The 14,870-nt window shown below is 47.7% G+C and overlaps 1 protein-coding gene across 1 annotated transcript in view; it reads right to left on the bottom strand.

The window, feature by feature from the left end:
- ADAMTS17 (ADAM metallopeptidase with thrombospondin type 1 motif 17) overlaps positions 1-14,870 on the bottom strand; it is a gene marked incomplete at both ends in the record, with an annotated part of 351,029 nt that overhangs the window by 98,001 nt on the left and 238,158 nt on the right. The window contains one exon of the mRNA XM_082649123.1: positions 8,309-8,436. Coding sequence (XP_082505249.1) covers positions 8,309-8,436 — 128 coding nt within the window. The remainder of the gene's footprint in view (positions 1-8,308; positions 8,437-14,870) is intronic.

Below are 14,870 nucleotides of genomic sequence, written 5' to 3'. Positions count from 1 at the left end.
GCACTTGCTAAAGGGAATAACACCTCCTGGTTTGATCATCTGTGGTCAATTTCTAGGGCAGACAGATAATCTCCTGGGCCCAGGAACACAGATCATGCAGGGTGGCACTTATTAAACTCCAGCACACTGCAATCACCTGAAGGCCTAGGTAGGTCACACATTGCTGGGTGGGGCCCAAGGATTTGTGTTTCCGCTGAATTCCCAGGTGATGCTGCAGGCCTAGGGCTTACTGGGAGACCACTGGGCTAGGTTTAGAACTCAGAGAGAGACCTTCCTGGAGATGGCCACGGCTGTGAGACTCCAGCCCTGTGTCCTGAAGAAGTGTCCTTTCTCCCTCTGGAAAGGCCCCATGCATGGAGCTCCCACTGGGAGCTCTGTCACCCCTGAGTCAAAGCAGTTCTGGGCTGAGGTATCCTGGAGGGATGTGGAGGACAGTGCTGACGCCCCTCTGCTCCCAGGAACTGGGGCCCTTTTACAATGGTGCTCAGGTCAAGTAAACAATCTATGGGAAGCTCCATCATGACAGAACGTCTAGTTATAAAACCCCAAATGCCTTCAAATGAGGGCCTTACAGATCACCTGAACGCTGGTTTAAGGGCTGTTCAGAACTTCCTACTCACAGGTCTCCTCCACCCAGGAAACAGAGATCCAGACCTGAAGCCTTCAAAAGCCTTATTTGCAGGATTCACATCGTCTTATGCGTTAAACTGTCAAAGGCTGGATACAGGGGGAAACTCCTCTGCTATTTTCTCCTCTTTCCTTACCCAGCATTTTTTTTGATTTTAAAAACTAGTTTCTTTTGTTAAAATTTCACCTCTCAGAACAAAAGTATCCTCAGACATGACTTAAGATTGTAGCTAACTGGCTTCTGGACTAGGGCTAAGTTACCCGGCAGGTGGGCAGTCAGCTTCTCTTCCGTCAATGTTGTGCTCAAAGTTGAGGTTCACCATGTATGTCCTGAGGATCGTTACAGATTTGGACATGAGCCTCAGTTTCCCCATTCTAAAAATGAGAATATTAACCTCAATCTCAGAGAGTTGTTGTAAAAATTACCTCTTCTCTGGTTCAAGAAACCCAGGCTCACCACTCAGGCCCTGGTGAGAGGTTGGCCCTTTCAGGATGGATGGAGACTGTTCACAGGCCATCTTCCTTCTAAGGGGCTGGGGGACACGCCCCCTCCCCTCTCTCTATTTGAGCAGACCAGGGCTCAACAGATAATTGTCCTCTATCCCTCTTCTGCCACAGAATCCCTGCCCCTCCAAAAAAGGCAAAGGGGAAGGAGAAGGTATTGATAGGTAGGACTGCATCTTACCTCTGTCCCTCTTGGGGGTGATGCATGAGAGCTGTGTGCAAAGGCCCACTGCAGGTGGGCTCTCCCGTGATGTTAAGCAGCCCCACCTGCAGCGGGTCATGGTCTGTCCCAGTGGGCTTCTTAGGTCAGGTGCAAACAGGGATGCTTGCGGGGTCACCCTGTATATTAATTCTCTGGGACACCCAGGGGCTGGGACAGTTTTGTGTGCTCTGCTCTCTGCCTGGTATTAGATGCCAAGATGAATTTAAAGGGAGAGCACACAGGGAGGTCTGTGTCTGAACAGCAGCAAATCTGAGAACCAAGGGGCAAGAGCCAAACTAATCTGCCAGCAGTGGCATTTTCTCCCTTTGCTACGCAGTAGTGCCAGCAACATACGATATTCTTGGAAGGGGCTGGGATTCTTTTTTTCCCCCAAAATACTGAATGTTAGAGGAGATTTAATGTCTGTATTTATGAGGCTTGGTGTTCCAGAGGACAAGAAGACAAAATTAAAGGAAACTCCAAACAATAAACTCTTGAATCTTCCCATGTTATCTTAGTGATCCCCGGCGGTCACTTTTCTACATACACTAGGAATTCCTGCTACCCATTTCTGAGCTTCCAAAGCAGTTCCTACTCAGCATCTGTTGGTCAGAGCCCTGCTCTGCTGAAGTCAGAGTGTGTGTGACACCAAGGGGAGGACACTGTCTGGAGAATAATTAATCAAAGGCTCAGGATGGTAGGGACCTGGCAGGAAAAGCACAAGTTCTTTTGGTAGAGACAGTTCCTGTGAAACATGCAAAAAGACTAGAAAAGCATTAGTGCTCAGAACTATGTTCTGGAGGAGGGGGAGGGATGGACCATGAACAGGACAGAAGTGAAGAATATCCATCTTTAGTGATTTGAAACCTGGATTCTGCCCCCAGAATCCTGCCGCTGCTCGATGGGCCATCACCAGTGACAGATAACCTCCTGGTCACCACATCCAGTGACCATTTCTCCATCCTCATCTTTGACCTGTCACTCTGTAGCATCTGATGATACCCCATCTGCGGCTGTGCATACATTCATTCACCCAAAGCACGGTTACTGGACTCCTGTTACATGCCTAACCTGGAATAAAGACGCTAAAACAGAGGCCGAGAAGGGAGCGGGCATCCGAGCCGTCTCTTGTGTGATTCTCTACTGATCCCTTGGACAGTTCTGCCTCCCTCGCCTCTCTCCGAAAGCGGGCAGCTCTCGTGCCCCTTCTGCTTCTGATTTTTCTTGGTAATGTCACCTTCTCCTTAAGCTGCAACAATCACTCACATGCAGACGGCTCTTAAATCTCACACTCGCCCTCCCACCCAGGCTCACAGAGGGCCGGTCTGCTGACAATACCCCTAGACTCTCTGGCCAGGACACTGACCTCAATGGGGCCACACTGAAACACCAGCTCCTCCTCTAAAGCTGCTGGCTCCTGACTTCTCAGTTCTACTGTTGGATGCCTCTTGCTGCCCTCCTGGAGCTGACAGACATGGCTGCCTTCCCGGCCCTAAGCCTGAGGCCTCCAGGCCATTTCCGACCCCTCTTCTTGATATACTCACTTAGGTGCCAGCCTCGTGGCTTTGTCCCCTGAAACCTCTCTAGTGTCTATTTCTTCTCTGTGCTCATGGCCACTGCCCAGTTTAGACCCTCTCATTACTCAGCAAATGACTTATCACACTGGTTTTCTCCCCGCTGCTGCCAGATTGATCTTCACCTGGTCATGGCTGTGGACCCCACTGCCTATCAAGTATGCCTGCACTTAGGAACCTGGGACCCTCCCCGATCTCATCCCAACCGCTCAGTCCCCCAGCTTTCCTCCCTCCTTCTCCAAGTGCACACTGAGTCCAACCACCTCCAGCTCCCGCGAGCTCCATCACACCCACAGTCAGAATAAACCCAGATTCCAGCCACAGCCTGCCCAGCCCTGCCCGGCCCAGGCCTTGCCTGGAGCCTCTGCCCCCTGCCCTCCACTGTTTCTGGAATGTGCCAGCCTCGCCCCTGCTGCCTTCTGCTGGGAGTGTCCCCCCCGCCATGTCTCCGCTGGGCTGGCTCTGTCTCCTCGGAGGGCCCTGCTGCACCACTCGCAGCCCACTGTCTACGACACTGTTTCGTCCTCACACGGGCCAGTCCCAGGAATGACCAGGTCTGTGAGTTTACATGTTTCTTGTCTGTACGGTGCATGGGGACAGGAACCCTCTTGGTCCTGCTGAGCACTGCATGCCCAGAGCACCTTTCAGCGTCCAGCACATGGAATGTTCTTTCTGCTCTGTCTAAACCCAGTCCCTCACTGGCTCTCAATCACACCTTCACCTGTGGTTGTTAGGGTTTCACGAGTCAGTCTCATCTTTCCAACAGACACACCATAAGCATGTGGAGGACGGTGTCTTATAATCCTCTGTACTCTTGCCCTCAACCCAGACACAGTGGCCAGCATGGTGCTGAAAACAGAATATGTGTTCAATAAACACATAAAAATGCTGACCTCTCATCAAGCTGGGCCCTGGGCCAAACTGGGAATAGGAGACTTTGGTTTTCAAACCAGGCCCTCTGCACCCCCAGCCTGACAGCAGAGTCACCCCTCCCACAACAGCGCAGTTTAACTTTCTCATTTTTGAACTGGGACTTCCTCACACAGGTTTCGATGGTCTTGTTTGTGTTTATTTTTCTGGCTGAGAGGAGAAGCACTTCCTTTCTTCAACTTAATAGCTATCTTCCAACTACTGCCTCACTCTCTCTCTGCTGTTAGAGGGACACCACTGACTTCTTGTTTTAAATTTAATTGCTACTTTCAGTCAGCGATGCAGCCCCCATCCCAGCATTGTCTGGGCTCCTGGGTCAGCTCCACCAAGTCCTGCTGGGCTCGTCTTCCTCATTCCAGACTTCACCCTTGTCTTGCTAAACTACATGTCATTTCTTCAGAATGGATGCATGGGAAATAAAATTTCTGAGTTCTTCCATGTCTCAAAATTACTTTATTTTGCCTGCATGCTTGGTTGATCATTTGGCTGCATACAGAATTCAGTAATTATCTCAATTTTCTGCCAGGGTCAGTTTTCCTGTTTGTTTTTCTTGGTCTTTCTCATTCCTGCTGCTGGTTTTCTTCAGAGAGCTGATGATCTCTGGTTGACCACTCGTATTTGAGAATGAGGCACAGAAGGGCCAACTGATGGAACTCCAGATGTGAGGGTGGCAGTCTTGCATTCGGGACTGGCGGGAGGGAAGCTGGGCTCTGCCCCCAGTCCCAGAGGGTGGGCGCTATGCTAGAATACTAGGGTCCCTCCCCTGCTTCAGCTGTCCCTGAACAGCTTATCACACAACTTCGGAAAAGAGCCTGAAGATAACTTCCTAACAGCCCGTCAAGCTCCCAGTGCCAGGCTGGGCATGGTCAGCAATGGTAACTCATTATTTTCAGCCAACTCCTCCCTCCCACTCCATTCCCAAGTACTAGACTTCCTCAAGCATCTTGCTTTCATTCTGGTTGTGACTCTCCATCTGTTCCAGTTTTGGCCTCTGTTTCTTCAGTGAAACTTCCATCCACTTCTGCCCTCTTGTCAAAGGGTGGCCTCTGCTTCTCTTCACCACCATGGTTTGTGCTATGCTGCCTTAACCACTGGATTAGTGGAGTACTGGGATGGAAGAGGGGTGAACATGTGGCTCAGTCTGCTGGCTTAATCCAGAAGTTGCTATGGGAGGTTAATCAGATAAAAGGGATACAGGGAATGACTTCAGAGTTTTAAGCACTGCTGTGGATAAAGTTTCAGCACTGTTGAAAGGCCCATGCATGCATAAACACCCGGTACAGATTCCTGCATGCTTGTTACCCCTTTTCACACAGGGGGACTCTTGAGGCCAGAACCTCTTATAATTCTCCTAGATTCTAGCAGTAATTCCATTTGCCTAATAGACCACAAAATAAGAGGCCAATAAATTCTGGGCAATGAAAATGGTCCATTGAAATAAGCTCCAGATTCCAGAATCGCTGAAGTCCTAAGAGCAGGGGACCCACCCACTCTTTTTTTCTGATTGCAAAATGCAATCAGAGGCTGTCTGTCCTTTAAGCCAGCCCCTTGGAGAACACAGACAATCAGACACAATCCCTCCACTGAATAAGCTTATAGGCCCTGAAGGTGTTTTGTTTCGGTGTTCATCAAGCCAGGGATATGTACACAAGTTAGGGTCCCAAGGAAATGTGACTGTAATCGGAGTACATTGGCTGCAAGTGTACGTTAGCTGATGAGGCCTTAAAGAAAAGCCAAGCATATCTGGTCCCAGGTCCATGCAGACATGTCCATCCATTTGACTCACCCACTGCCGGTCAGCAGCTTTGAGGCAAGTTGCACATTAGAGGCGTATTAACTTGATTTCCTTGCTTCTGGAGGCCAACAGTAGGAATCATTAATGATGGGACTCCTGATTTATAGGGACTTGCTGAAAAATAGACAATGTTTGTGTTTCTTCCCCCAACTCACTCCCACTTTTATGAGCGCTGTTAAGTTTCATTTCAGCATGTTAAGTAATTTGTGACTCACTGAAATGAAACTTAACTCAGTCCTCATAAAACAGAGTAAAATGGTATTTTCGTGTTTCATGTTATGGTTTGAATCAGCCTGCTATTTGGAGCTTAGTGGAATCTTCTCAAAATGCCATTTTGGAGCCTCTCATCCCTGCCATTCCCCACCAACTAGTCACCATGTTTCTCAGAATTTCCCAGAACTCCTTCTGCTACCCCAAAATAGCAAAATTTATAGCTAAAGGAACAGTGGGAAAAGCTAGCAAGTAAACCATGGCAACATTTCTGGAAGTGCTGTCTTACATAAAATTTGGATGATTTCTACCTTTTATCCACTATGATAATGGATAGATAATGACATTGATGAATAGGTACAGACCCTCTGCTCACAAAACCCCTGAGATATCTTTTTATTACTATTACTCTTCTTCTCTTTAACCAATATTCCTTGCCTTACTCATCCACAAGGACCACAGAAATCCAGAACTTTCCACTTTGGCAATCACTGTAACTAGGCATAAATACTGTATTTGTACTTAATTTCTTAGTCTTATTTAAATATGCTCAATGTTATTATAAAACTTCATTAACTCTGACTTTACTAATTTGGATTTTTGTGAGAATTGAGTTAACCTTGGGCTAAAGTTAACCTTCATAGATTCTCTCTGAAGAATGAGCACTCTTAGAAAAATTACAGATGCGATTTTTAACTTCCTTCAGAAAGCAAGTTGTTTCTCTCATGAGGTGCTTGCTGGCAGGTGTGCTGCCATATCCCAGGACAGTGGTCCTTTTGCTAGGACTGGTGGGCGGCCTGGAGGCAGTGGGTCTCTGGGATGCTTCCAGGTACAGGAGATGGTACTTCCAAGAACTGGCAGGCAGCTGTCTCCCCATTGTCAGGGTGAGGCTCTAAGGAGCGTGAGCCCCACCTGCTGTACAGCACTGTGAAAGGGGCCACCGTCTGCGCCGCCGTGCTCTAGAGCCCCCTGCCTTGAGGGGTCGTGTTTGGTTAGCACTAAGTCTCAGCGCAGGATGAGTAAATGCAAATGATGAAGATGGTGGTAGAGGCATTTGAGATGGACTAGGGGGTGGAATGGGATGCGGGTGGGAATGGGAAGGCGAGGGTACACATGTCATTCGTGTCACACCCAAGTGCAGGGCAGGCTCTGGTTTGATGGTGCCCTGATGACTGCACACTTAAGGCTATTGAAATATCTTGAGTGGCATCTCAAAAACCCTGCTGTACTCACTAAAGGACTGAGAGTTTCACTGTCATGGTATGGGGGAGATTCCCTAATTGAAAAGGCTGCAGTTAGAACCAAAGTCACGGAAGGGGCACACTGGCACTGATCGCTTAGAGCTGAAATCATGTCTGGCCACTTAACGTGGACCGCACTGGCCAGAAAATTTCAGGATTCTTAGAAATGTTTCCACATTGATAAGAACACTGCAGAAGATGCTGGTGAGAGGCTGGAGGTGGCTCAGCTGGTGCTGCTCTAAAGAATACAAGTGCTTTTAACTTGGGAAATGTTTGCTAAAGGAACATACGTCATTGGGCTGCACCATGGCCCATGCAAGTGTATAATTTAGGACAGAAACAGATCTTGCACTTGGCTTGCTAGCAGGTTTACCAAAGAACCAGAACCATCAGCCATTTTTCTTTCAATGATAATGATAAGATCATTGTTCACATCTCCGCCAGAGGCTCTGCCCATTCTTTGCTACAATGCAGCAGCCCTGAGGGCCTGTCGCCCCTCCTTCCCTGGGAGGATGCCTGGCCAAGACTCTGGGGCACCAAGTGTCTATCACCCCTACATATTCGTATTTGATAACAAAGCCAGGCAGTGCCAAAGGAGTCTGGATACTGTCAAGTTTTTCCCTGAAAAATCCTAGTCTTAGACTAGTTTGGACTTTGCAGGGAAAAAAATCCACTAGGGTTGAAATGGTCGGACACCCTCCCTCCCTCCTTTCTCTTTTTGTATTCTTAAATGACATCTTTCATCACGCTAATGAATCACAGACATCCAACATCAGGATGGGTTTGGGGATTATATTCCAATGGGTGGAGCAGTCCCCAAAAGCCAAGCACAGTCACATCCCCAGGTACCACCTGTGAAGGCATCTGCTCAGTTTTACTATATGTTTTATAGCTAAACAAGCACAGCTTGTCCAAAAACGTATGTTCGTATACATCTTCCAGTCCCACCTAGTAGTCTATCTGCTCTTCCCTTTGTCATGATGTCTAAAGTTACTCCAAATTTTTTGAGATGACCCATGTTGCCACTACTCTTGCAGCACCTCAACTCTTGGGTGGCCTGCACTTGGGCCTCATGCTCAGTCACTGCTGAGGGAGGAAGGGGTGCCAGGCTGCAGGTGGCAGCACCACCAATGCAATTCCTCACCCAGGCCCCCGCCACCCTGAGCCCCTCTGGAGGGAGCCTCCCCTCCAAAGCCCTGCCAAGGACACAAGGAAAACACGTCACCTGGCACCTGCCGTGCACACAGAGGTCGGTCTCGTAGGGCCCGCAAGGCGTGCCGTCCAGGACCCTGTCGGCCACCAGCAGCGGGGACTCCTTCCCGAGGGGCGAGCAGTAGAGTTCACACGGCTTATCTAAGGAGGGAAAGGGGTGGATGTTGACGTGGGATGGGGTTTGGGGGCCATGCAGGGTGCAGATGCACATGAGCGACAGGCCAGCCCAAGAGACAAGAAGTCGGCATGGGATCAAGGTCACAGGTACATGGCACATGTTGCACCCAGCCCTTGGAACGCGTGAAACAGAAAATGGAGAAATCAGGTGAATGACATAGAGGTGAGGGCACTGTGGGCTTTTCTGTACCTTGTTCTCTTTATCCTTTGCAAAGACACAGTATTTCTTTTTCCTTAAGGTATTAAAAATACCAGGCAGAACAAACATTTTGTGGTGTGCTAACCTCTAAGCAAGTTGACTATGTATGAAGGGTGAGCCTGGGGTGGGAAAGGGGGAGGAGGCGAACAAGAAGGCCTCCCAGTGAGGGGAGCAGGCCCAGGGGTGTCTCCATGGCAGTGGCTTTTGCTAACGCTTTAGTGCTCCCCAGCCTCTGGATAAAAGCTGCAGGGCTGTGGTATGTGGTAAGAAGGCCCTGGAAGAAACGGAGCAGGAATAAGGAAGAGAAAGGGGACACAGAATCCTCTAGGACAACTTGTAAGAGCCATGTCCCCAGGCAGGATGGAAACCCTGGTTTCTGCTGCTGCTGGAACGAAGTGAGCTCCCAGAACATGCCAAGATCTCACGCCTTTGCCTAGATTGTTCCCTCTGCCTGGAAATCCCTCCCTGCACTTAGCTTTCTGGAAGATTCCTGGCACCCCAGAAACTTCCACTCCAGAGTTCTCTCTTCTCATGCCACCTCTGACTTGGACTCTTTATTTGCACTTTGCACACTCCTCCATTAAAGCCCTCAAATCCTACCGTCCTATAATTGTTTGAGCAACTCCCATATACAAGGGGATTTCTTACAAGGTGGATCCTGTTGCTACAGGAGTTTGAAGAGGATGGATTGTAATTACCTTTAGATTGAAGAACTGATGGAAATGGGAGCCCTTGGAGGACAAGGAACTGAACTTTCATCTTTTATCCTCAGGTCAGTCCCAGGACCTGGCTCACAGAAGGTCTTGGTAAATATTTTCATCTTTCTATATAAACTTTAGAGTCAGTTTGTTGATATACCCAAAATAACTTGCTGGAATTTTCATCAGGATTGCCCTGAATCTCTATATCAAATTGGAAAGAATTGGCATCTTGATATCTTTCCATTGATATGGAATATCTCCCCATTTTTATAATTGTTTTAGTTCATTCATCAGAGTTTTGTAGTTTTCCTCATATAGATCTTACACATATTTTGTTAGACTTATACCTAATTATTTCATTTTGGGGGTGCTAATGTAAATGGCATTGTGCTCTTGTTTTAAGAATTTCAGCAGTGTTCCTTTTATTTTTTATTTTTATTTTTTGGCTGCACGGCACAGCATGCAGGATCTTAGTTCCCCGACCAGGCCTCTGTAGTGGAAGCGCAGAGTCTTAACCTCTGGACTGCCAGGGAAGTCCCTGGCGTTGTTTTTTTAATTTCAAACTCCACTTGCTCATTGTTGTTATATAGGGAAGCGACTGACTTTCATACATGTACCTTATATCCTGCAACCTTGCTATAATCCCTTACTAGTTCCAGGAGGTATTTTCTGTTGATTCTTTTGGATTTTCTACATAGATGATTATGTCATCTGCAAACAAAGATAGTTTTCTTTCTTCCCAATCTGTATACAGTAAGTCCCCTACATATGAACCTTTAAGTTGCGAACTTTCAAAGATGCGAATGTATTATAAACCTATTTCAGTACAGTACTAAATAGCCGATTGTGTTAGTTGGGTAACCTAGGCTAACTCTGTTGGACTTACAAACAAATTGGACTTATGAACGTGCTCTCAGAACTGAACTTGTTTGTATGTAGGAGACTTACTGTACCTCTTATTTCCTTTTCTTGTCTTGTTGCATTAACTAGGACTTCCAGTATGATGTTGAAAAAGTAGTGGTGAAAGGGGACTGCCTTGCCTTGTAATTGATCTTTGTAGGAAAGCTTCAGGATTATTTATTTTTTAATAAATGAATGGATTTTGTTCTTTTGTACACAACTGAGAAAGATAAATGCACCTTTTCTCTCTTTCTCTCAGTCACCGAATTCTAATGTGGTTTATACAATTATTTTGCAAAGGAACTTTCAGAGAGAGAAACACCAACATCTTTGTGCTGTCTCTGCAAGGCCCTTTGTCTCCACCATGAAACTTCCCCAGTGGGTCCTTCTGGTGGTCTCAGGTGAGCAAGGGCAGGGGTGAAAAAAAAAAAGGCTTCTAGAGCTGACTTGGCCTCAGTAGACCATGGCATCCTAGCTGGAGAGTTCTTGTCAGAGCAGACATGTTGTCTTATCGAGGTTCTGGAGCTTTTGTGATAGGGGGACATTCACTAAACTGTCACTGTGGTCAACAGCTTTCCATAGAGCTCCTCTCCCATGGAGCGCTGCTGATCAACATGATCAACAAAATAAGTCTTGTCTTAGAACACTAGAAAGAAGCTACAGGGGCACAGTGGAGATGTTCAACTTGGCTGTTCCAGTTAGCGGTGGAGGGAAAAATCTGCTGTGAAGGGTAGATTCCCAGGTAAGCAAAGTAACAATGATTTGTTTATTCATTTAACAAACATGGATGGAGCCCCTCTCTCACACAAGGCACTCTTTTGGCACTGCTTGGGAAAGAAAGATGAGTCATGCATGCCTTTCAAGGCCCTGGTGGTCTTATAGACAAGTACACAGCAAATCCCCAATGAGGCAGACTGTGAAAAGCTCATGGGTCTGATCTGAGCTGTCAGACGACAGGGCATACTAGAAGGAATGATCCATTTCTCCAGCTGGCAAGCTGGGGGCAGTTGTCCCTCCATTTAGATGGAATAACCCAAGATGGTAGCCAGTGAAAGGAGAACTATGGGAGACTGAAATGTAAACTGAGATCAGGTTCTGGGAGGCTAACTTGACAAGATTTTGGAGGTGCTCTTTAGGACCCTGAGGTTTCCTTTGAGCATCTCAGAGAGCCACTGAGACAGAGGCAGCACACAGCCCCCATCTTGAATGGATGGGTATACCTTCTCCACATACTGGGCTTCCTCTAGTGTTTCACTGTAAGGATGGATCCCTTGGACAAAGCAGTTTCAAAACTATGGATTACATTTAAACTGAAGTGCTGCCTCAATATCTGGAGTCACTGAGCTTTGAGGAGATTCATTCAGTAGCAGTAGTAATGATGATGGTGCCATGCAGCATGCTAAGTAGTGTCTACGCATTTCAGGTGGGTGCTGTCATCATTCTATCTTACAGACGAGCGCACAGGCTCAGAGAACGTGCATGGCTGCCCAGAGTCCCTCAGTTGGCAGAGCCAGACCCTGGCCTCTTCGTCCCATCCTGGTTTCTTTCCACCATCACTGTTTTCTTTCTGAACGGAGAACTCTGGGGGTCAAAGATACCAAGGGGGCAAAATGGTGCTGCTGAAAACAAACCGCCAGTTTTATGAATGTTTATGAGTGTATACTCTGATTTAGGCAGAGATGAAAATGGGATTTGGGTAGAAAAGTAGAGGCTCTTTTGAGGTAAGTTAGAAAGACCAGACTTGAAAGGGATGAAGATCCCTTTCTGGGCTCTTTGGTGTGAACATCAGGGAAGTAGAGACTCTGCAAAGCAGGTGGTCCCAACCTCAGATGGAGGGGATTCTGACCATGACCCCAGGCAACAAGGTACACTCAACTCCACCTGTATTCCACTCTCCCGCCTGCAGACACCATCCCCTGTGGCTACAGTAGTCTGGGAGCCCCAGGCCCCACAACAGAGTCCAGAGGTAATACTTCCTTCCTCTGCTCAGCTGGAACTCCCTCCATTTGTCCATCTCCTTTCCTGAGGATTCTGCTCAGAACTCAGGGCACCTCACACCTCTAGGAAGGTGTAGCACTATGTCCCAAAGCAACTCAGGATAAACTTTATAAAACTCGAGGCAGCTCAGAACCTCTCGAAATTCTCTGAATATTCCCCTCCAAGCTGCCCTGGGTGGGCAATTAATCTCCTGATAAATGACATGAGGTGTTGGATTTCAGCTTTGGGCAGTGTCAACACTCCTACATCCACAGTTGTACAGAAGGAGGTCAAATCTTCTTAAAAGTTATACAACCATACACTCTAAGGAAAGAAGCTTGGAACATCCCTCTTGCCTGGCTGATGTGTGCTGAGATTAAATTCGGATTGAGGCTGACTGTTTGGGGTGGGTCCCAGCTTCTCACTGGTTCACTTGTCGTCAGGACTTACACTTGGATGGGGAAGCCACAGACAGGGAATGTGAGATGGACTTGGGGTCTTAAGAGCCACACCACCACATCTGCTTGGTGGGGGCTTGGAGGGCTCCCCCGCTGTGCTCCAGGATGCAGATGGTGCAGACAATACTTGTGGCTCTTAGTGCTCTTGTTCTTTCTCTGCCAGTGGTTACAAACTCTTACTAAGGTGGAGACACTAAGGTTGAGGTCATCACAGGTGCTCACCCCAGCCCTTCCTGGCCCTCTGTGGGGTATACACGCTGAGGAGGCTGCTCAGCTCCCTACCCCCAAAGCTGCTCACCATGACCCCATAGCCAGGCCTCAGCTGATTGGACCAGCAGTGGCCACATGACTGTGGCTGGGCCAATCAGAGTCTTTCTCCCCACCACAACCTCATAGGCAGGCCTCATGGGGCCTCAGTTGATTGGACCAAGAATGGCCACCTGACCACAGCTAGACCAATCAGTCTCTCTCTCCTGGGAAATCAGCACTGAAATTAGATAGAGAGGTTCTGTCTGCTCATGGTTGATGATGGGTTTCTAAGAAGTCTACACTTCCTCATCCACAATTCAGAAATTCAAAAGCTCTGAAAACTGCAAGCATTTTTTTTTTAAACATATTTGGCAGATACATTAGACAGCAAAATTAGCCTTGACTGACGTGAGACTGTTGGTAGTACTCAGTATCCCACTTAGAGACTGTTCATGGGTTGCCTGGTAGAGATGTCTGTGTGTCTGACTGTGGGGTGCTTCCCAGGACCCCACTGGGATATTAAATAATATATATTTGATGCATGTTGTTATTTTTCTAACACCTAAAATGCTCTGGACTCCCAACCACATCTGGCCCCAAAGGATTTGAATACAGGATGAAGACTTCATAAAAGGTGCAGTGGGCTGCCCATCAGCCTGTACGCGGACAAGTTGTGAGAAAGTCAGTCTGTAGCAGGAGCAGGAAGAAATGGGTCACAAACGCAGGCTGTGGTGAACACGGAGAGAAGGTCCTGACATCTTCAGAGGCCCTGGCCCCAGACCTTGATCCCGGCCCTGGGGACCTGTGAGATACCCTGCATCTTTGCAACCACTCTCTTTTTCATTAAGCAGCTCTAGCTGGAGTGGTCAAGCTGGAGTCAGAGAGCCCTGACCATCAGATCTTCCATCCCTTGGGAGGCTCAGACCCAGAGGGGGTTCCACCATGTCGGGGAGAGGCAGCTGGGAGAGGGAGCTGGGAAAGCACCCCCACGTCCAGACACAGCCTTTGCCAAGGCCTCTGACACTTCAATGGGCACGTGGCCTGCTGGCCTGGGCGGGGAGGACTAAACTCTTGAAGGCTTCCACTTAAATGAGATTCCACAGGGAAAGCAGAAAGGGGGTGGGTTTGGCAACAGGCCATCTCAATGGGTTTCTGTCTAAAGGCTTTTCCACTTAGAAATATTTTCTAAGGAAAGTCTTTGTCTTCTTTTGGAGGTGGTACGAATTTGTGGTCCTGAGCCCTCCCTTGGAAAATCTACCTCTGCAAGAATTCCCTTTTTTTTTTTTTCAATAAGAGGAAAAAGAAAAAAATATAGCTTCCCCTTTCTTGAACTGTGCGTCACTCGCCAAAGAATTCCACAGCGATAGCAACTCTATGAATAGGGCAGTCATAATGGGCTTCAGAAGAGCCCAGAGCCCAACCACAGGAATCGTTCCTCTCATGGCTGAGCTAGAATTGTGCCTTTTATAAACCGAGTTGTGAGAGGAACACTTATAATCTCTATTCTCCCCCTACCTTCTGAATTGGGCATTTATTATTTTGTTTTTATCCTCATGAAACGCTCCTTAAAACAAAACAAAACAAAAAAACCACTGGCTTCTGTTTATATTTGAGAAGGAAATGAAACCAAATATGCAAGAAGTCATGACAATTCCACCCCAGAGGGGGATGTGTCAAGCTACCCTTGCAAAGCCCTGTACTTGGGGTCTCTCCTTCAAAGGCAGAGTGCTTACTGTCCTTATCAAGTAGGGTTCCACTTTTCAGATCAAAGGTGGTGGCACTCTGGCTGTAATTATTTATTGCTTTGGCAGAAACAAAAAGCGAGTGGGTAAAAACACATTCTGAACACAATGAGCTTCCCCAAATAGTTGTACTTGGAGGCTTCCTGTAAGGGGGATCTGGGCAGACATCAGC

Source organism: Grampus griseus (assembly GCF_964374135.1).
Source record: "Grampus griseus genome assembly, chromosome: 2".
Lineage (NCBI taxonomy): Eukaryota > Metazoa > Chordata > Mammalia > Artiodactyla > Delphinidae > Grampus > Grampus griseus.
This window is presented reverse-complemented; position numbering and strand designations above follow the sequence as displayed.